Source organism: Hippoglossus stenolepis, chromosome 19, assembly GCF_022539355.2.
Source record: "Hippoglossus stenolepis isolate QCI-W04-F060 chromosome 19, HSTE1.2, whole genome shotgun sequence".
Taxonomy (NCBI): domain Eukaryota; kingdom Metazoa; phylum Chordata; class Actinopteri; order Pleuronectiformes; family Pleuronectidae; genus Hippoglossus; species Hippoglossus stenolepis.
The window spans coordinates 17,071,046-17,092,039 of NC_061501.1; the positions used below are offsets into that span (position 1 = coordinate 17,071,046).

The 20,994-nt window shown below is 43.3% G+C and overlaps 1 protein-coding gene across 1 annotated transcript; it reads right to left on the reverse strand.

The window, feature by feature from the left end:
* Positions 1 to 166: 166 nt before the first annotated feature.
* tmtopsb (teleost multiple tissue opsin b) lies at positions 167 to 17,867 on the reverse strand. The gene is made up of 4 exons (XM_035142595.2): positions 17,419 to 17,867; positions 11,336 to 11,664; positions 5,642 to 5,869; positions 167 to 1,604 (listed from the first exon to the last, which is right to left on the reverse strand). Exons 1-4 carry the CDS (start codon positions 17,798 to 17,800, stop codon positions 1,320 to 1,322), a joined length of 1,224 nt encoding a protein of 407 aa, XP_034998486.1. The 5' UTR covers positions 17,801 to 17,867; the 3' UTR covers positions 167 to 1,319.
* Positions 17,868 to 20,994: the final 3,127 nt, after the last annotated feature.

Consider the following 20,994-nt stretch of genomic DNA (forward strand, 5'->3'; position numbering starts at 1 on the left):
AATAATTCATGGATTAATCAACACATGTGAATTTGATTGGGAGGGAAGAGACAGAGAGAGAGAGACACAGAGCTCCAGTTTCTGAACAAACAAACACACACACACACACACACACACACACACTCTCTGGGTGAAGTGAATAGAAAAATACAGAGACATCCAGATCTGTTTGAGACATGATTTAATTTATGTTACATAAGCGAAGGAAAAAAACACAGTAGGAGACAACAGAACGTCACTTTTCTATTGAACAAAGCTACAGAAACATTTCAACGACAAATCAAAACAGTGAAATATCTCAACGCGACCCTCACGACACGGTGAAACATCCCTTTAATGGCAAAGTGTAAATAAAGGCATATAATAAAAATCCTCCTTAATTCTTAATTGCATAAAATTGTTCAACAAATCTTTTTTCAAAGCTCTTCTCCTCAAATCCTCAGATATCAGGCATGGAAACAGGGTCAGCAAAACGTGCTTATTCCCACTTCCTCTACCGAATTATCGCTGGAAAATAGAGAGAATAATCCGTCTTATAGTAGCTGCACACATGAGCCGACAAAATATCTCATTGCCCTGTTTACAAGAAGAAGAAGAAGAAAAAAAAAAGCTCCTCCGAAGACTCCAAAACGTTCCTGAATAATTTCTGCGATTAAGGTAGCACATTATTTTGTCGTCTAACAAAAGACACCTCATGAATGTAATAAAAAATAAACTAAACAGCTTGACCCACTTTGATATTGAATTGAATTACTGGGGCAGAGCGAATGCAATTTCACATCTTCCCCTCCGTCTGCTCCTTCTGAATCAATAAAGTGCAATCGTGCTTATTTCCGTGTGTCCATCGCTAACATGCTAGCGGGTCCTCGAACTCACGCTCTCCCTGTTTGAGCATCTGAATTTTAATCTCGGATCCACGGAGGCCCCCCCTTTTCTTTGCAAAACGTTAGGCAGAGGTTAAGTGAGCTTTAATGCAGCGTCAGTGGACGATGGATGTGAAAACAGCGAGTACTTTCTATCGGCAGGAGTCGGTGATCTCGAAATGCAGCATTACAGCGCGTTGAGCCCTCGTCTTCATATCTCTCTGCCGCTGGGGAAGCAGGATGAGATGTGTGTCCCTGTTTGTCGACTGCAACAACAACAACCTGTTCTGGGATCAAAACTCCCCGGCTTGTATTTCACGCCTCCCACTGAGCTCACTTTGAGCTCGCTCTTTTCTACTATTAAGAGGATTTGTTTCCTAATTGGAGACCTGTGCCCCCGCTCGCCGCTCCCGCCTCTAAACGTTGGGCCCCCGTCGCTGTTGTTTTGTCCTGCTCTCATTCCCTGTAGTGAGCCACCAGGATAAGTTTGGGTTTGGGGTTGTCAGCAGCAGGGGGGCGGGAAACAGCCGAGTCTCGATTCGATGGAGCCGAGTGATTGGACCCCTGCGACAACCCGGGGATGGAGTTGGGCGCGGTGGCGGAGGGGCCCTTAGCGGACATGTGGTGCTCCTTGTCCTGGCGGCCGGTGCGGAGCGTCTTGGTCGCCCGGGAAAATGTCTTTAGGCTGGAGCCTCGCTCGGGGACGGAGCAGTTGAGGAATGCCTTGAAACACCTGTAGAACTTCTCACACACACACACACACACACACACACACACACACACACACACACACACACACACACACACACACACACACACACACACACACACACACACACACACACACACACACACACACACGTCATGACTTCAGACACAATAAGTGAACAATAAGTGAACATGAATTAAAGGTACATCATACAACTTTGGCCACTAGGGGTCTGTGAATCAAAACAATAACAAAAGACCATGGCTTTTATTTTTCTGATCAGCTCACTATGAATTCCTCTTGATAGAAATCACTATAAACTGAAGTAGGGGTTTGTGAATGAAAGGCAAAGTCAAGCTTATTAGTTTACATGCTTTTTATGATAGATCTCTTTACTATTAAGATCTATTTTGTTTTGTAGTTTTATTCTTTTGTCCTATTTGTAGGCCTCTCTTGCCCAGGATGACACAGTTCACAGAGTAAAACCAGGAGATTATTCAAATTCACCAGATATTTGACTTTTATTAATAGTTCCCTTCGCTCTTTTGCATTGTCCGTAGTTCCCTGGGTTCAGTTAAGAGGAAAAATGAACAAAGAATCTTTGAGAAACGACACAAATACAGTCAATAGTGCAACGACAACACATTATCACATTGATCCAGTTCATGCGTGCAGGTCTTCCCCTCGTCCAGCAGGCAGCGCGCTCCCCTGGATAAACGTAGTGTACTTAGTATACTCTCCGGTTCCACACGTATACTTAAAGTCTACTACATTTCCCCAGGGCGCCGCAGATCAAACGAGGCGTGCTGCGTGAAGCATGACCCCCTCGGTACGTTTCATGACATCACCATAGCGAGTTCTTTCCTCAAAGCATGTTTCTGGGAGCTGCTTTTTGAGATACTTACAAGCAGCCGACTGACAATTCAACATGTATGAGCCAATTAATTTCTGCTCCCCCGAGGAAATTGGGCGGCTTTTTAAAATGAGCTTCCCCCCGTTTTCAAATCTTCTTCCACTGTCTCAAATCCCAGTGTGTTAATCTACTGGAGAGCCGCGCTCGGGGGAAAAACAAAGCTGTTGGTTTTTAAAAAAAAGCAAAAACCCCAGGGGGAGAGGAAACGGCTGGATGTGCAAAGTGGGGGACGGAGGTGTGAAGGAGAAAAGGGATGTCTGAGGTGAACGGAGGGCGGGATAAAGAACATAGAGGACCTGACGTCGTGAAGGATTAGATCTAAAGTCAGGTACAGATTGGATCTTAAGACTGAGGGGAGACTAAATCCTCACGTGCAACTCCCAATGTGTGTGTGTGTGTATAAGGCAAACAGATGTGTGATAGAACTCTGACAATAATATGTGCATATATAATGCATTTTTCAATATAACATTAGAAATTCTCTTTTGTGCAAAAAAAGGCTTCAAGGAGAAAAGTTTGCACGTTAGAAAAGAGGAGATATATAACGAAGGCTGCAGGAAACATATCTTTACTACAGAAGATGCAGTTTTCATTTCATGCAGCATCTCAGTGTTTCATGACTCGACTCCACCGAGAAGCACAAAACAATAATAAAGGATAAAAGAAGCGGAGGTAGCGGGGGGTCGAGAAAAAGCTTTTTCACACCTTCTCTCTCAGCAGAGTGGCTGATAAAACCACCACAGAGAGCGTCATCAAGCCCAAAGGAAGAAGAAAAACAAGAAAAAAACTCTCACTTCAAGTAAATAAATAAATGATTTCCCCCGACCAGGATTTAAATTATCCTCTTAGAAAACAGCTTTCGGGTCAGTGGTTCCCAATCATCGTGAAATGATTTACAAGAGAGGAATCAGAGAGAGAGGGAATGTTGTTCTTTTTTTTTTTCGTCAAATAATTGGACAATTTTACCTCTCGGGGGGGGCCTCTAGAGATGAAGTCAAGGAAGAACATTAGGAGCTGAATGGTCGAACAGTTTTTTGAAGCTGTCACAAGCCAAAGAAGTTTGGAAACTGATTTATTCTAATCGAGAGACAGACGTGCTTTTAGATATAGGTGGATGGCTGCAGTACAGGTCGTAAACCTTGTCTCCTCCATGTTAACGAGCTTTTTTTTCTCCTATAGATGGTTTCTGTCATTTAAGGGAGTTCTTATCACACGGTTGTTTGTTCAAGTGTTAATTGCCTCTGGTCCAGGGCATGAATCTGCGCAGCGCTTGAAGTCTTCAACTCGCCTCAACACACGGCTGCCATAGTTATGGGCTGGGAGGAACTGAAGACTGAAAGCGCCACACAGCGCGGCCTCGGCAGAGCGTTTATCCACGGCCCTGGAAGCTCATCATCAGCTTCATCATCATCACACGAGCCTGAAAAGACTTCCACACACAGAGCGCGGCGGGAACACAAGTCAGTCATCAAAGAGACTTAAATGTCTCCCAAGCAGAGAGACGGAGTGAGGTGGCAGCAGATAGAAAGAGAGGGAGGCAGATAAAAGAGTGGCGGAGTGAGAGAGGGAGGAAGGAAAGGTCAGCGGCACCGTGTCGTTCCCTGATAGGGACATAATCAAAAATCAAAGCTACGTTACATTTAGGAGATTAAAAATCAACTTTCTGTTTCCCTTCCTGTCTTTCGTCTGCTGTGTCCTTCATCATCCTTTTTTCATTCATCACCACTTTGAGCAGGTTTCTCTTTTTCCTTCCAAAGTCACTGCACTGATCCACTAACTACATCAGTCTAATGTTGGCAGAAGGTTCAGGTTTCAGGTACTTTTTGAAGTAAAATGAGCTTTAATCAGTCGTACGTTCCCCGTCTGTGATTTTAAATCTTTCATATCTGATAGTTTTTCATGATTCTTCTCAGTTAAATAACTTTCTTCTCCTGTTCTGAGGTTTCTCTTGCTGATTAAATGAAAGAATTTAAAACATTCTTCTCTACTTTTCTTTCCTTAAACGTTTCCTCCTCATGCAAACTCTCTAAGAATCTGTTTCTTTTATCTTTCTTCCACTTCACCTTTTACCTCCTCCTGTCCTCCTTCCTGCCTCTCTCACCTAATATCGTCTGTTCTTTCCCTCCTTTCTTCCAACATCTAATGTTGCGTCTTCTCTTTTCCTTTCTCCACCTTCTCCTCAGTCACACTCTTTCAATCTCTTATAAACTCCTTTCTTTTCTTTTTAGTTCCACTCTGATGTCAGGTCGTGTTAAATGGCCCCAATCCACTGCCACTGTTCCACCTGATCCCCCCCCTCATCAATGCAACACTTCTGCTTTTGGATAAAAACTGCATAATTATATAATTTAAAAGATGTGACAGGACACAACAGATAAAAACAATACAAATGGACGGTGTTGGGTTTTAACTACTACTACTGTAGTAACTGTAACTACAGCACAGATTTAAAGTTCATAGCCAAGTTCACGTAGTCATGTGTTTTTGAATCACTGTAAGAAATATCACACTTTGATGCAACTCTACGAAATGTAGGTTTTTGTTTTGTTAAGGAAAAAGATGCATTCTTGGTTGATAACACGACTTCCTGTTTCTGATTCAGGAGAGTTCTGTTGTGCGTTGGCTGCGACACCACGATAATAATGTTGTGTGTCTGTCTCCTGTGTGTGTGTGTTTGTGTGTGTGTGTGTGTGTAATGCAGCAGGATGTCTGAAGGTGTAAATGAGGAGCCAGCAGATGGAGGAGTGGGGGGGTCAGCTTGTCCCTACACAGACTCCCCCTGAGTCTGAATCTTATATAACTTCAATGACTGTCCCTGGTTGTGATTATGTGACTTAATAAGGGGGAGAATAAAATGAGACTGATCTATTATAAGACACAGAACAGCTGACTCCATCTACACCACGTCAGTTCAGGTAAGTTTAGTGTTTTCATTGTTTTAACACTTCCTATTTAGCAACACTAAACATTAAATTAAGGGTTTAAAACACATTATGATGTAGTTAAAGGCATAATATGATATTTTAAGTGCTTAATATAACATGTACAGTATTGTGAACAAGTTTACCCAAGAAATACTTAATGGATTTCCATGGAACTTGGTAAAAGGATGTGTTATGGTCAGGGAAGAACCCCCGGGGACAGTGGACGTCTCACCTGTTTGTTCATAAAGATGTAGATGAAGGGGTTGATGACGGTGGAGAACTTGGCCAGCAACGACGGCATTATGGTCGCCTCTGGGGTCAAAAGGTCATGGGACCCGAAGGTCGCGGTCAGAGCCGCCACCCCGTACGGCAGCCAGCAGACCAGGTAGCCCACCACCATGGTGACGACCATCACCAGCACCCGCTGCTCTCGGCGACTAGCCACCACCGAACTCCGGACCTGAGGGAAAAGTCCGTTGATACATCGGTAAATAAACAACAGATGCATAATGATTAATAAAACCTGAAGATTAATCAATAATATACATAATTATTCATTGAAGGCTTTAAGGTCTTTGAGTAAAAAATCATTGACCATTAATCTCCACAACAAGAGAGAATTAGATTGAATTTGAATCATAATTGAGATTTGTTTTTTTATAATAATGAAATAAACTTTTAATTGGTGTATTTTATAATTGTTTTACTATAATATTTTATATTACCATTTATATTCTTATATTAAAACTTCCGTGATATTGATTCAATGCAACAAAACATGAATATAAAAGGTCATTTGAGGTTCGTCGTTGGCAGCAGAGTCTCAGAGCATCCTTTCAATAAAACGTTTTCCAAACAGAACCTGATATCAACTTTACTAACACAAAACAGTGACTGAAATCTTTGTTGTGATGGATTATCTGTCTGAATAAAGTTCCGCGCCTCACGTCACCCTGAAATGAATTTAAGCCAAAAGACGCCTGGAAATCAGCCCAATTATAGGAGGCTTTGGAAAATGTTCAGCCTTATTTGTGCAGCTTAAACCTGCACCGAGGTGGTTTAATTCTTTATTTAGAAGGAAATAGATTAACTTTGATTTTAAAAAAACACTAATTCATGAAAATGCTTGGCCAGAAACGGGTCCTGGCGGTGCAGAGGAGCCGTCATCTTTTCCATAAGGTCTTAATATTGGAGCTGCCAGCCTTTGACTTCCAGAGTTAAATCATCCCGTCCGTGTGACTCTGAGCAAACTGCGGCCCCGCGGCGCTGGCGACAGCTGCTGCGTCAGCTGGACGTGGAGGAGGAACGCGTGGAGGATGTTTTAAGAATACTTCAGACCTCCATCACCCACAGTCTGGGGTCATTCTCGCTGCCAGAGAACAGGGCGAGAGGCCAAAACTATAATACGTTACGACATGTGACAATCACGTCAGCGGTGGACCAGACGCTGTCACACCATCAAGGACGAGCTCCATCATCCTCCTGTTCTCTCAGACGTCAACGCCACCGCACACGAGACCAACAGGGCTCCGAGAACACGGTGAATAATAAAAGATAAAAGGATGATAAGGTTTTTTTTATTACAACCTGCAATTTCCTTACGTTCTTGTATGTATCCCGCCTCAAGTTTTTTTTATCACTAAACTTTTTTTCTGTTTTCAGACAGAACATTCTGTTAGAGAATGTCCAGAGGTGGTTTCCTTTCACACATGCACGACTCAGCGGGAGATTCTGCGCTCAGACACGTTCACAGCAGCACAGAAAATGTAGTGAAGTAAATCTGAATCCCTCTGAAATGTAGTTAGGTAAAAGACTAAATGTTTTAGAAGTTTTAACTGGTAAATCTATCAGTTATCACTGTATCACTAAACCATATTAAACAGATAAGGGGTTTTCTTCCACTTATAACGTTCATATATACTGTAGTTTATTTACTCTTTAAATCAAACACTATAGAAAAGCTGCAGAGACATATGAAGATGCACAAATACATTATGAAGTAAAGTTCTGCTAAAAATACTTCAAGTGAAGTGCTGTGATATTATAAATACTACATTTAAACAAATACAGCTCAAATACAGAGGGAAGAAAACTTTGCCTTTCACCCTCATTTTCTTTTGTCTTGTGCAGCGTTTATATTTCAACACACAGTAGAAGGAGCACACAAGATGTAATCATACTCAACTGTGGAAATGTGTGTGTGTCTAGATAGTCTGTGTGTGCGTGTGTGTTGCCCTGCAAGTGAGAAAGATGCATGCTGTGTAAGCATGGGATTATCCTCCCCTCAGGTAACTTTACACCTTGGCTGCTGTAACAAACACACACACACACACACACACACACACACACACACACACACACACACACACACACACACACACACACACACACACACACACACACACACACACACACACACACACACACACACACACACACACACACACACACACACACACACACACTGCATATCTACATTAGGCAGCAGAGAAAGATTTAACTCTCTCTGTCTGAGGCAGATCTCAAACACTTTGAGCATTTGCTCTCCTCTGTCTCAACATAACATTGTGTTTCTTTTGTGGTTCATCAACAAATGATCCAAAGATATTCACACACACACTATTAGATTATAGATTAACATCATCACAACAGTGAGGACGATAAGGACGACTGCCAGTTCATTACCGGAGACGTTTATCTGCGATTCGTGTTTTCAGATTCTGTCAACACACTGGGTTTAATGAGCTCAGTCACTTACCAGTTTGATAAATTAGGATGATATAGTCCATTAACCTGATTTGAATCACCAGCAGCTACGAATCCTGTGATGATTCACAGCTTCAAGCACCATGAACGCAAAACAAAGATGAAAATTAATCAGCTTCTGGACCTAAACTCTGCAGAAATTAGATTATCCAGCTACGAAATGACTGATGAGGTAAAACAGACTTTACAGGAAGAGTTTATACAATTAGACAAGTCTACACAGACGCTAGCAGCTCTGACAGGCTTCTTCTTAATGGAGGAATTAGCTGAATAAATGAGTTGAGTGCAAACATGGGATGACATGAGATAAAGTGGATTTCTGCACCGACCTAACATCCGACAGCTGTTGAGACGTCACACTACAGATGACAGCTGTTAACCTCATGGTGGCACTGCAGAACCAATCAAAGCTCTTTAAGGCTATCGGGCTTCCAGGAAGCTAAATTGGTTTGGGCGCAATATTAAGGACATTTGAACCAATTTGACCAACTTTCTGTTTTTATAATTTCATAAAAGATACACTACAAACATTCAGCAAAAAGAAAAAGAAAAAACGTTCAGAGAGCTTGCCCCCGCAGAGCCATGGAACATGAACCAGCAAATGACGTGGCAAATTAAATTCTTGTGCAAACAGCATCGACGCATCAACACCAGAGTGCGGTTCACGGCCGCGAGCAAACACATTTAACCGTGACCTGCGAAGTTAAAGGAAGACGTGTGACGCACAACCCAAGAGTGAGGCAAGCCGAGTTCTCAGATACGCTCAACGGATGCATTTAGCTGCCGAACAGAGGTGATATATCAACAGAATGATGCAAATGCACTCACGTTAAATCACAAAAGGTCACACACATACACACTAAACACAAAGATACGCAGCCTGGATCTCATGAAAATCTGCAGCTCTACCACGTGTGTGTGTGTGTATTAGTGTGTATTAGTGTTTTTTTCACGCACACAAAATACAGAGTTTTTGTCTCCTGTGAGTATCTGACCGTGGGTGCGAAGGTCTGTAGCCTTCAGGTTTAATGAAGCGCTTCAGCAGACTCGTCTATGGACCTTTCATTAACACCGGCCTGCAGACATGACCTCTGCCCTTCTCTCTCGCTCTTTTAAAAAATATTATTTTCTAACCTACTCTTAGGGTTATAGGGTCAGGGGTTTAACCCTTAAACAATATTTAATTAAAAGACGTCATCATTTAGAGCAAATAAAGAGCAGAACAGATTAGACCAGCTCAACCTGAACCACTAGAGCAGATCCAAACACAGTAGAAAATAGAAAACAGCAGCAATATAATAATAACAAATTTAATTTTAAGGTTTACATGCTGCAAAGACAGTTTTCACCTCTTTTGATGTGGAAAATTGTAATTTAATTTTATTATTACTTAATAGCATCTTCTTTTCATAAAGGCGACTGATGTTCTGATAAATCTTCTCACAATTCGATTATGATGAGGACAGATTGATGGGAATCCACTCGGTTATTAGACATATTGACATGGGAGTAACTACTAACATAATCTGGTCTTTAAATCTACTGAGCAAAAAATAGTAGCTGGATTTTATATCCATCCAGTTTTGTTATGTTTATTTCTCTTTATTGCTCTGATTCTTTTCTTAGCTAACTTATAAAAGAAGCACTTACTTCACTTATGAGCTGGACAATAGAAATATCACACCTGAGCCATCATACATTACAAACTGCATCTTAATGTGATGCAACATCCTCCAAGCCTCAAACTTTCCTCCTTCTCGTTTGTATCGTCCTGATGCCTCTGTCAAAGTTTCAACAATGCCTTTAGATCGCTCTCAAAACTTTGATTTGTACTTTTAGGAAAATGCCTCAGGGGCAAACACAATGCTTTACCTTCCCAGCAGCAATAACTGGAATCAAATTATCTCGTCAGAACCTCCTGATCCTGCATCACGCTGTAAATTATGTCGACACATAGACAATCCCACTGTGTCTGTTTGGCCTCAGCAGCCGGCGACAGAACAAAGCAGAAGCAAAGTGAATTGGTGTCGGCAGCTTTAATAGAAGACGTTGTGGAGATGTCCGACCTGATAGAAGGCCGCTGAGATCCGCCGACACTCGGCTTCGATTCTCCGCTTTCATGCTCGACTCTTTGAAATGTATGAACTCACATTCCTTCCTTCCTCTCGTCAGCCTCAGACCGAACACTCAGACGGCCCCGAGGCGTTCGATACCGTCGAGGATCAGTCGAGGATCAGTCGAGATCCCAAATTAGAGCGGTTCACTGGGTGTCCATCACAATCAAGAATCACTTAAGAACACTCTTTGTTTGTGGTGTCATGTCTCAGATCTGCAGTCGAGTGCTCCGCTGTCATATCCAGACAGCTGCATGGTTTCTAATACAACACGTCCATCCATGATCTAAGGAGCTCCACAGCGTCCTGAAGTAATTCATTTTCTCAAGAGTGATTTTGATTATCAGCCATAATATTTTAACCATCCGAGGTAGACTTTCCACACACTTTAAGATTGTGAAACGATGTTATATGCTCCTGTAGAAGCCACAAGTCCAAATGATATCAACAAGTTGATTTATTCACAATGTCAAAGAGAAGTACTACTACTACCCACAGTCCTCAGGTGTAATAGAGATGTGTCTGATTGGAGGAGCCCTAACATGCTGCAGTTGTTTAGATACGAGGCGCCATGATTTATGGGATGTGTAGTTCCTCCACTCTTAAAATAATTACATACACAGTCAGCACCTTCTCTTTCTTTCTGTTTTCCAATATTGTTTTTTGTTCCAAATCAAATGTTTCAAGGTCGCAATTCATCTGGTCGCTGGTCGGCCTGGTTTCAGGCTTTAAACTCTTAATAAAATGACTCTCTGAAATGTCAATGGAGAAAATTAATGAGAGATTTACTTCCAGAGGTTGCCAGTCCATCACAGAACCAACGTACAAGGAGACAAACAACCCGTCATGCTCACATTCAAACCTACAGACAACCTAACTCCAATCTGCATGGAGAGAACATGCAAACTCCACACCGAAAGACCCCCGCTAAACCGAGATCCAAACGCTGTGAGGCGACAGTGCTAACCACCGCACCACTGCACAACAAGAACATGCTTTGTGATTTGCAACTCAAAGAAAAAGTATCTCACAAATTGCAATCCCACCTGTCTGATGGCGAGCAGCAGCTTGCTGTAGGAGTACAGCATGACGATGAACGGCACCACCAGGCAGAAGATGAACAGGCAGATGATGTAGGAGATATTGTTCGGCGTCTGGGTCTGCCAGTCAACCGAGCAGGTGGTGCCGGGCCCCTCAGGCCCGTATCTGCTCCAGCCCAGCAGCGGGGGGATGGTCCAGGCCACCGAGTAGAGCCAGGAGAAGGCGATCCCTCCCAGCACGGTGTGGTAGTCTCTGTCGTCAGCCATGGTGGGCTCCATCATGGTGCAGTAGCGCTCGTAGGACAGAACGGCGAGGGATATGAGGGAGACGATGCCTGAGCGGGGTGCAGAGAGGTGGTGGTCAAGGGGTGTGAGAGTCACAAATATCAACAATTATGATTCTTCTGATTTGGCTGTTATGTGGAAACTTGATTTTTAATACAGAGCAATTATTGTTGTGAAAGGGTGTAAAGAAGCCTCTGGATATTTTAGAGATCAGAATTCAACAGCCGGCCCCAAAATCCACATCGGCAGGGCTCTAAAACTGAAGCTCCAATTTATTCTGGATTAGAAAAGTGTTTTTGCACATTTTATATTAAATAAATAAGGACTTCTAGTTTACTTACAGTCAAACTTTGCATCGTAACGTTGATGAGCTAATCATTATCCCGAGTGGTCACGTAAATCATCATGACGCTGCTCACACCTGCTTCTCACACGCAACACACACACACACACGCGCTCTCCTCTGCATCAAAGCAGAGGCCGACAGCCGCACAGCTGTGCACCATCTCCCCGTGCATGTTAATTGCTAATTGATGAACATATGCAACTGGAGGAAATTCTTAAATCAGAGCTAATCAGCACATACAAGCTTAAGCGGCGGTCCAGGGGCACTTTGCCTTCATTACACTGAGTCTGCCGGGGACTGAGACTTTGATTACGGACAATCACAGCACTGAAGGCTTCGTGTTTGGTTTGGACTGCGTGGCGAGGTCGTGGGCGCACAGTGTGTTGAGAGCAACGGCAAAGAGCAGGTCTTGAGATTAATGGAAATTACTGTGTGTGTGTGTGTGTGTGTGTGTGTGTGTGTGTGTGTGTGTGTGTGTGTGTGTGTGTGTGTGTGTGTGTGTGTGTGTGTGGGTAGAGAGGGCTCCCTCTGTCCATTACTGATGCCCTCTGGTTACATAAAGCACGTGGACGCCACAGGTCTACGCTCATGGGTCAAACATAATTAACGCATTTTGTTGAAATAACAAAAGATAACAATATATGATGAGGTCTGTTAATACTTCAAACTGACACTCGAGGGGATTTAGAAAAAAGAACACGTTCTCCAGACTCTGTTCAGTTCACTGTGTCTTCATGTCTTTTATGTTAACTCATTGTTGTGAAGCCTTTTGAAGCTGCATTTCATGTATGAAAGGTTCTATATAAATATATAAAGTAATAAAATGTATTCATATTATTATTAAACTGTAATATCTGCACTGACCTCTACATGTGCCTGTAAAATGATGTTAATCTACGAAGGGAGCGTCACTGCTTTGTTAAACTGCTCTCAGCTCCCAGACACAAGTGCCCTGTGGAGAGGGGTTCATTCATTATTATTAATTAATTAGTGACTGATTAAAAAGTACGTGAAAAGAGGGAAACATAAATTATTAGGATAAGTTCATGAAGGGGGCGACTGATTAACATCTGTCCAACATCTGCTCACTGAAGTAAAACCCTCAAACTGCATTGATTCATGTCGATATAATGTTCAACAGACTGAGAGTCTACCTGCCGCAGATGTTGGGATTCTGTCGGATACGACATTAAATAAAAGTTCAATAGGTAGAAACCATGTTAAGTGATATTCAATGATTTATTTGGCTACTTGTTGTCATGGGAACAAGCACAATATCCAACATTTGACATATTATGAGATGGATTGAGCTGGTAAACAGTTTTATTCAACCAGCACCGATGGGGCGACGGTATCGTTGACCTGCTGTCACGTGTCCTTTTTTATCGGACTGATATCTACGAGTGTGAGACATATGCTGCAAATCCACGTCCAGCTGATTTAAATGTGGTTTCATAAGGGGACTGTGGGGCGAGATGCACTCTACTGAGAAAACTACATTTGTGTTTTGGATTATTTCATAATTATAAAGTGATCACGGGTGAACAAGCCCTCACCTGTCTAATGCAGTCTATTCTTTGAGTTTGAATTGTCCGCTAACTGCACGTCTCGATTGTGCAGTCTCTGCTCGGAGCCTCGCGGGGTTTCAGGGCGCAAATCATTTCCCAACCCGTGACTTTGATTCAAACGGGGCCCATCACATTCTCCACTGTGCATTTAAATGGGTTTTATTCACCTGAGGCCTGATTCTTCTTCACCCAGAGGTGAGGAATAGATTTTAGAAAGAATGACCCAGTGTCCTGGGCCTGAGTCAGCACGGGAGCTAATCATCTTTCTCCCCCCCTCGCTTCATCTCTCTTTTTCTTTGTCTCCTCTTTCTCTTTGTCTTTCTCACTCTGCTCTTTCTTTCTTTCTGGTTTCAGATCCAATTGTTGGCAAAGCAAAAGCACTTGTGCCAAATCGGACCACTCAGCACAACTTCCACTGTGTTTACATGCATTTACTCTGCATAATCCTGTTACTGGTGGCTTTCTGGAGTAACCTGATTTCTTCAAAGTCAGATGAATGAAATCTGGTTTTCCTAATCAGCTTATGGGGATTAGTGAAACCTGATTTTCTGTATCTTGATTTCTTCGGAGGAAAGATTATATCTTGACCGTGTCTAAGCATAACCAGGCTCCTGGTTGTGTTTTTACACTGAGTGCATGATGAAAACTTCATGCAGGGAAAGTATCGATGGAGGGGAGGTGATAAAAGACAATACTGCTGCAGGTAACAATTATTTTTTATGATTACTCCGTTAATTGTTGATGCATAAAATGTCACCACCTGTTTGCAACAGTTTCCCAAATCTTGCACCTGTTGGCGTCTGATTTATAAATCTTGACGGAGAGAGGACACAGAGAGAAAGACCTGCAGTGAAACCAAAGAAGAGAGAGAGGAAGGGAGGAGGAGGAAAAAAAGACCCTTGACTTCACAAATGAGATCTTATTCCAGCGAGAGTGACCCGATGTGGCTCGATTACAGTCACTGACCACGCGGTGCACCAGCTCTGATGTTTTCTGGGTAATTGCAGCAGAACAGAAAACATCTCGTTAGTCACTCAACACACGGGTTCCACCTCAGCTCCTACAGCCAGCGGGTGAAACAAGATGTCTTGAACCCTTTTTCTGTTGTTTTTCTGTGGGTGTGAAGTTCATCCAACGGGTTTCATTAGACTGACTAACAGTAACGTGTGTTTGTGCACTTGTAGTTTTGGAGGGTGTAGTTCCAATTGCAGCATTTGCACGAGTAAATCTGGACAGAAGTGGTCTCTGCCTTTGTCTAGATTTTATAATTTGAGCCAATTTGAGCACCATTCGCTGAACAGAGCAATTCTGGTTTTACATTGTGCATTTGCATATCAACAAAGTGACACATGGGGAGGCCACTTGCACACAAAAATAAAATTGCTCCAAATTGCTCAGCTATCACACGAAAAAGCACGTTTTAAAGAGTAGATGCATTCAGGCTTAATATCGTCCTCCGGTCATGTTTGTTACAACACAGCAGCTGAAAAAAAGCCAACCATCGTATGAAATCCCAGTTAAATCTACTAGATCCATATCTTTACTTGGATCTGCTCCAAATTCCGCTCACTCATAGATGTCACTCCCTTAAATATGCCTGATAAAGAAACAAACTGACGGGTACTTTTATTTATGGAACTACGACTTCCACCAACAAGGTCTTTTCCATCAGCCGGAGTATAATGTGAAACAACTGGACCCTGCAGGTTATTTTTGGCCATTTTCAAACAGCGCTGCACTTCTTCGTGTTTTCTTTCCCCCACTATTGGATCAATTCTCACCAAACAGTCATCAATCACTCCGCACTCACATAAATCTTTGATGCGCTCATCTCTCCGCTCCAGAGGCCTGACGGAGACGATGACCAGCCCAGCTCCGACCTGAATCTGTAAAGCGTCTCGGCAGCGCTGAGAGAAGCCTTTTGATCTTGTCACGTACAATTTTGATGCTATTGGTTGTTACTTACTTATTCTGCAGGTGCCCGCGGACATCCAACGCCCAGGAACAGTGTGCAAAATTAATCGTACGGATTCTCGGGCCATGCATGAACTGCAGATTAGATATGAATGCTGCATGTTTCATTTACAGAGAGGATGACAAGCGGATGAGATTGAAAAATGGAGGTGCAAAAACAGCTTAATTCCCCTTATACTGGTCTCCCAAGAAGAAAGAGCTGGTTTAATAGAAACTTGCAAATCTAAACTCTTACAGAAGCTATTCGAAAAGAAACAATAACACCTTAATGCAAGATCAGACCAGAGAAAAGAAGAGATTTAGGACCTTACAGTACCTTAATGCAAAACTTCATTGAGAAAACTACTGGCTTAAGATCAAGAGCATCCCACTGCACCTTACATCTTAGTGCACCTTACTGCAAGTCCAGACTCCAAATAGAAACCAATAGCTTTAGGGGAAACAACATTTTCTTGTACCTTAAATCTGCCAGGAAGTCCAGTCCCAAAAGAGAAAGTGATTTAAGAGCAACAACTTCTTACAGTGTCGTACTGCAGCAACAAACATCATTGAGAAAACAACTAAGTAGATTTACATCTCACTGCGCTTTACTCCAAGTCCAGATTCCACAGAGGAAACACTTTCCCCCTCGCTGACTGTTACTCCAGACTCAGAAGAGAAATCAATAGCTTTAAGAGAAACATCACTTTATTGCATCCGACAGCAAATCAAGCAGCAGCATCTTGGTGCACTTTACTCCAGGTCCAGATTCCATAGAGAAAACCACTGGTTTCAGAGCAACAACAACAAATAAGTGCGCTTCACTTAAAGTGCAAATTCCATTGAGAAAACGAAAGATGTAAGAGCAGCAACATCTTCCAGAGCTTCACTGCAACAGGTGAGAAAAGAGCAACAGCACCTGACTGCATCTACATAGTTCACTTTTACTCCAGCTGCAGATTCCACATGGGGAGAACAACTTATTTAAGAGCGCCAACGATAACACCTTCCTAAACCTTGCCACAGGGCGAGACTCCAAAGAGAAAACTAATATCTTTAAGAGTCACCTCTTCAGGGAGGGCAAAGCTCCTTAACACACTGATTAATCACATACAATTGCTCTCAATCACAGAAGCCCTTGAGTGCAAAGAGTAAAACGTCAGAAGTCATTAAAAAATCCAGGCACAGCGACATCACCCCCCCTCCCCCCAACCCAATCAAAATCATCATTTAGCTCCACTCCACTGAAATGATGCTGGACACCTGCAAACTGAGAGGTCAGAGGTCAGATCCCTGCACCTTCGACTTCCACAACCTCTGGGGAACAAGATAAGAACCCGACAGGAGCAGATTTACTACGTCATGTGATATAAAAAGGAGATTCCCACGGTTTGTTTTCTTTCTGCATTTACCCAAAATGCATTGTTCCATCTGGGACTAGATCTAAATCAGGGCACATCACCAGATCAGATCGTTTTGTGTCCTTGAAGGAAATTCAGTTCGCGAGCTGCACATAATCAGCAACGAGCAGAACATTACACCTTCTAATGGAAATTAACTGCAGAATGAATTGAGGATTTAAATCTGGTTATGTTCTGCTGCAGGCGACGGATGCATTAATATCTTAATTAAAGTTTTAACTGAACAAATCCAGGATTTGGAGACAAACTGTCACAGTTACAGGGAGCGAAAGAGTCAATATGCTGGAAAAAGGCAATTTCCAATGATTCCTCACAGACACTATCTTATCTGAGGGGCGGTGAATATACGTGAGGACACAAATCGATATTTCATCTCTTTCTCTCTTGTTAGAAGCAGATAAATCCCAACAAGGCTGAGACAGATAAAATTCAGCAGATTTTATTCCAGATTAACTGTCCTGCTGCTGCTTCGGTCTCCGGAGATCAAGACAAAGGGGAAAAAAAACACCTGCTCACCCAAAAATGCGTTGACGAACCCGTACCAGACGCAGCCCGTGCGTCCGATCAGCCAGCGCCCCTGGGTGCTGGCCGCGAAGCTGAAGGGGGTTCCCAGCACGCAGACCAGCAGGTCGCTGGTGGAGATGCTCACCAGCAGCAGGTTCATGGGGGTGCGCAGCGCCCGGTAGCGGCAGAACAGCGTGAGCACCAGGAAGTTACTGAGGAAGCCCACGCTGCCGATGAAGCCGAGGCACACGGCCACCACCAGGTGCCCCGTCGGGCTCAGGGACGGAGGAGGGAGGGTGCCGGGCACCTCTCCGTACGCGTCCGCCGCTGCTGTGCCGCCGGCTCCTCCCCCGGGACAGTGCTCACAGCTCAGGCTCAGGTTGGAAACGAACATACTCCTCTCCGCCGTGCGCTCCTCACTCCAAAAGGTGCGCTCCCTCTCCAATGCGCCCGAGCTCTTATCACCTCCTGCGCCTTTGCGCGCGTGTGTGTGGGGACCCGGTATGTCATGTCGTGGTGACCTAAATCTGTTTACAGTCACAATATGGGGACAAAAAGAAAGTCACCATAACATACTATATATATATACAGTCTATGGGTAATCACCTCTGTGAATCATTAGATTTTAAGGGTAATACATGTTTAAAGTTAAGTTTAGGTATGGTTAGGTTAAGATAAGGGTTAGGGTGAGACAAGTAGTAACTAGAGTTAAGGTTCGAATAAGTCTCCAGGAAATCCAAGTAAGTCAATGTAATGTCTGCTGAAGTTATGGAGACACAACTCTGTGTGTGTGTGTGTGTGTGTGTGTGTGTGTGTGTGTGTGTGTGTGTGTGTGTGTGTGTGGACCCGGTATTACTCATGTTGTGGGGACCTAAATCTGTTTACAGTGACAATATGGGGACAAAAAGAAAGTCACCATAACATACATCATTTAAGTTTTAGGGTATCTATATATACAGTCTATGGGTGTGTGTGTGTGTGTGTGAGCATGCACTCTCCCAAGCCACCACCACACTGTGACTGAAAGCATTACATAACATCATTGTCTGGATACAACAGGCAGCAGATGAACAGAGACAGATTTGAGATCTGTGTGACGGACACGGAGCGAGACTCCACTCGCTTCCCAGTATTCTGTGAAACCCCCTAACCATCGATCTCACCGCCGCTTGACCACCGTTCACACATTTAATTAAAGGAAATAAGCGATTGCTCATGTCAGCAGCTGGAGGAGAGCGAATCCATGCTGCCTGACAAGAGATCAGTAGTTTACAGCCTGAAGGACGCGAGCGATTTCTCCTGAGCTCACTCTGTCTCGGCCAATCATTATTTCAGGTAAAAAGACAGATATGTACAGTGGCTTGTTTGCCAGTTCCTCTGTGATCTCTCGGCGGATCGGGTCACAGCTTGATGTCAGGGGGGAGGAAGTGCAATTAACTGTCGCAAGCACAGGAATCAATGGTGTTTTGTCCCCGTGCGAGTTCTCGTGTTGCTCCTGCTGCTTCCTCCTGCCTGTTGCACAAATGACAGAAACGTGAATAGAGGTCATTTGCCTTCCATTATACACACACACCTCCCCAAGGCCCAACAGTTGCCTTAAATTCAATCAGGCTGCACCAAATTGCACACACTCGAAGATATCAATTCAATTACATTTTATTTGAATTGCGCCAAGTTATAATATAAATTGTCTTAAGGCGCTCTACATAAAAGGTCAAGACCATAAACATTTTAGAGAAACCCAACAGTTCCCACAATGAGCAGCACTTTGGCGACCGTGGAGAGAAAAGAGAAGAAACCTCCAGCAGAACCAGACTCAATGTGGGCGGCCATCTGCCTCGACCTTTAAAGTTCCCTTTACACCGAGACCCATGAATTATTCCCTGTGAAATATGTGAAAATGTCAAGAAAACTAAACACACCCGATATCTCTCAAGTGATAAAACTAAATCCTGGATCGAATCCTTTGATGGGATCCGTATCAGAGTTGAATGGGGTCTTTCTTCACCCATGTCACATCCTTCCACCAAGTTTCGTTGAAGTAGATTTTGCGTAATCCTGATGAGAACACAAATAAAACGACTCCCTGGTGGAGGTATTAACTAGCTTTTTGTTGTTGTTAAGGTTTATTAAGTTTAGGCACAATCTCAAAGCCCAGAAAAACCAATTCACCTGAGGGCAACTACAGATATTTGGGGTGGATACCTGCGCCAAGACTTCTTCCTCTGTCGTACACTGTTTCCAGTCCGACTGCCACAAACAACGATACTGTTTCCAGGTCTTAGTGAACCTAATCCAGAACGCTTCATGCGTACACCCTAAACTTGCAAATGATCTGCTAAATACTAATAGTCTTCAGGAAATAGGGTTGAATGGGTAAACCGTCTCTCTGTCAACTCTTGTAAATCAACACTTCTCTATACATGAGTGAATTTGTAGCAGGAAAAGTTCCCTGTGATAAAAAAACAAAATGTAAGCATTTCTAAATTGTGGTTTTCAGCGTTTGAAAATGTGAATTCTCTCCTGGGAGTGACACGGCACGTCAGCTGGGCTCAGTGGGAACAGTGAGTTCTGGTCCCCGAGGCCGAACGGCCCTCAATTCAATCCCAAGGTCGGACTTTTGATCTATGAGCCGGTTTTCCAAAGGCTGCGTCCGAGGAGGGAAACGCATCTGACCTGTTAGTTAGAGCTCAGGGGCACAATGTAAACTGCATTTAAAGTTTTTGTTTGTCTACGGGGAAGTTTGTAACTTAGATGAGCTTGTAGCTAAACAATAAAAGTTGACTATGTGGTTGTAGCTAATGATAATTTTCCCGTCAACTAAGCTGCATTGATTATGTGGCTGGCACAGTCTCATTAAAACGAGCAGGGCCAGTTTACTCACACATGATTGATACGATTGCAAAGCGTCTGCCAGGCTCGTCTCTCCGCCTCGCTACATGAAGGCACACCAGGCCCTGGCTTGGCGCCGAGCACCGTTCACGATGTGTGAAATCGCCCATCACGGATTATAGCGGCTATTTGCTGCATTAACATACAGGTGGGTTTTTTTAAGGCTTTTTAAACGATACGGCAATTATGTCACTTTTACTGACGGGAGCAGTCAGATGAAACGAGCGGCTTTGCTTTGATTGTTATTCGGCAGGTAAACGCACACGTGTCTCTCTCTCTCTCTCTCTCTCTCTCTCTCTCTCTCTCTCTCTCTCTCTCTCTCTCTCTCTCTCTCGTGTCTGTGTTTCCTTTGCTCTTCCTTTCATTTCAAACATAACCGTGTGCTCCTGCACCTCCAGTGAGAAATGAATAATTGATTAAACAAAATTTGTTATTTTAATGAAATTTTGCCTCATGAAAAATGGAGCAGTGTTCATAAAAACTTAAGCGCAGGACAACGTTCGCTGCACTTTTGTCTCTTGAGGGATGGAAACACCCGGTCGTGGAGAATATGACATTTTCTTTATGTCTGCAAAAAGCTGTGGGGTCGAATGAATGGGACAAAAACATTGATAAAAGAGCGTAAACATCTGAGATATCTCACACTCTGGAGTTTCAGACCTTTATCAGCCCTCAAATGTCACCAGTAACTCGGCA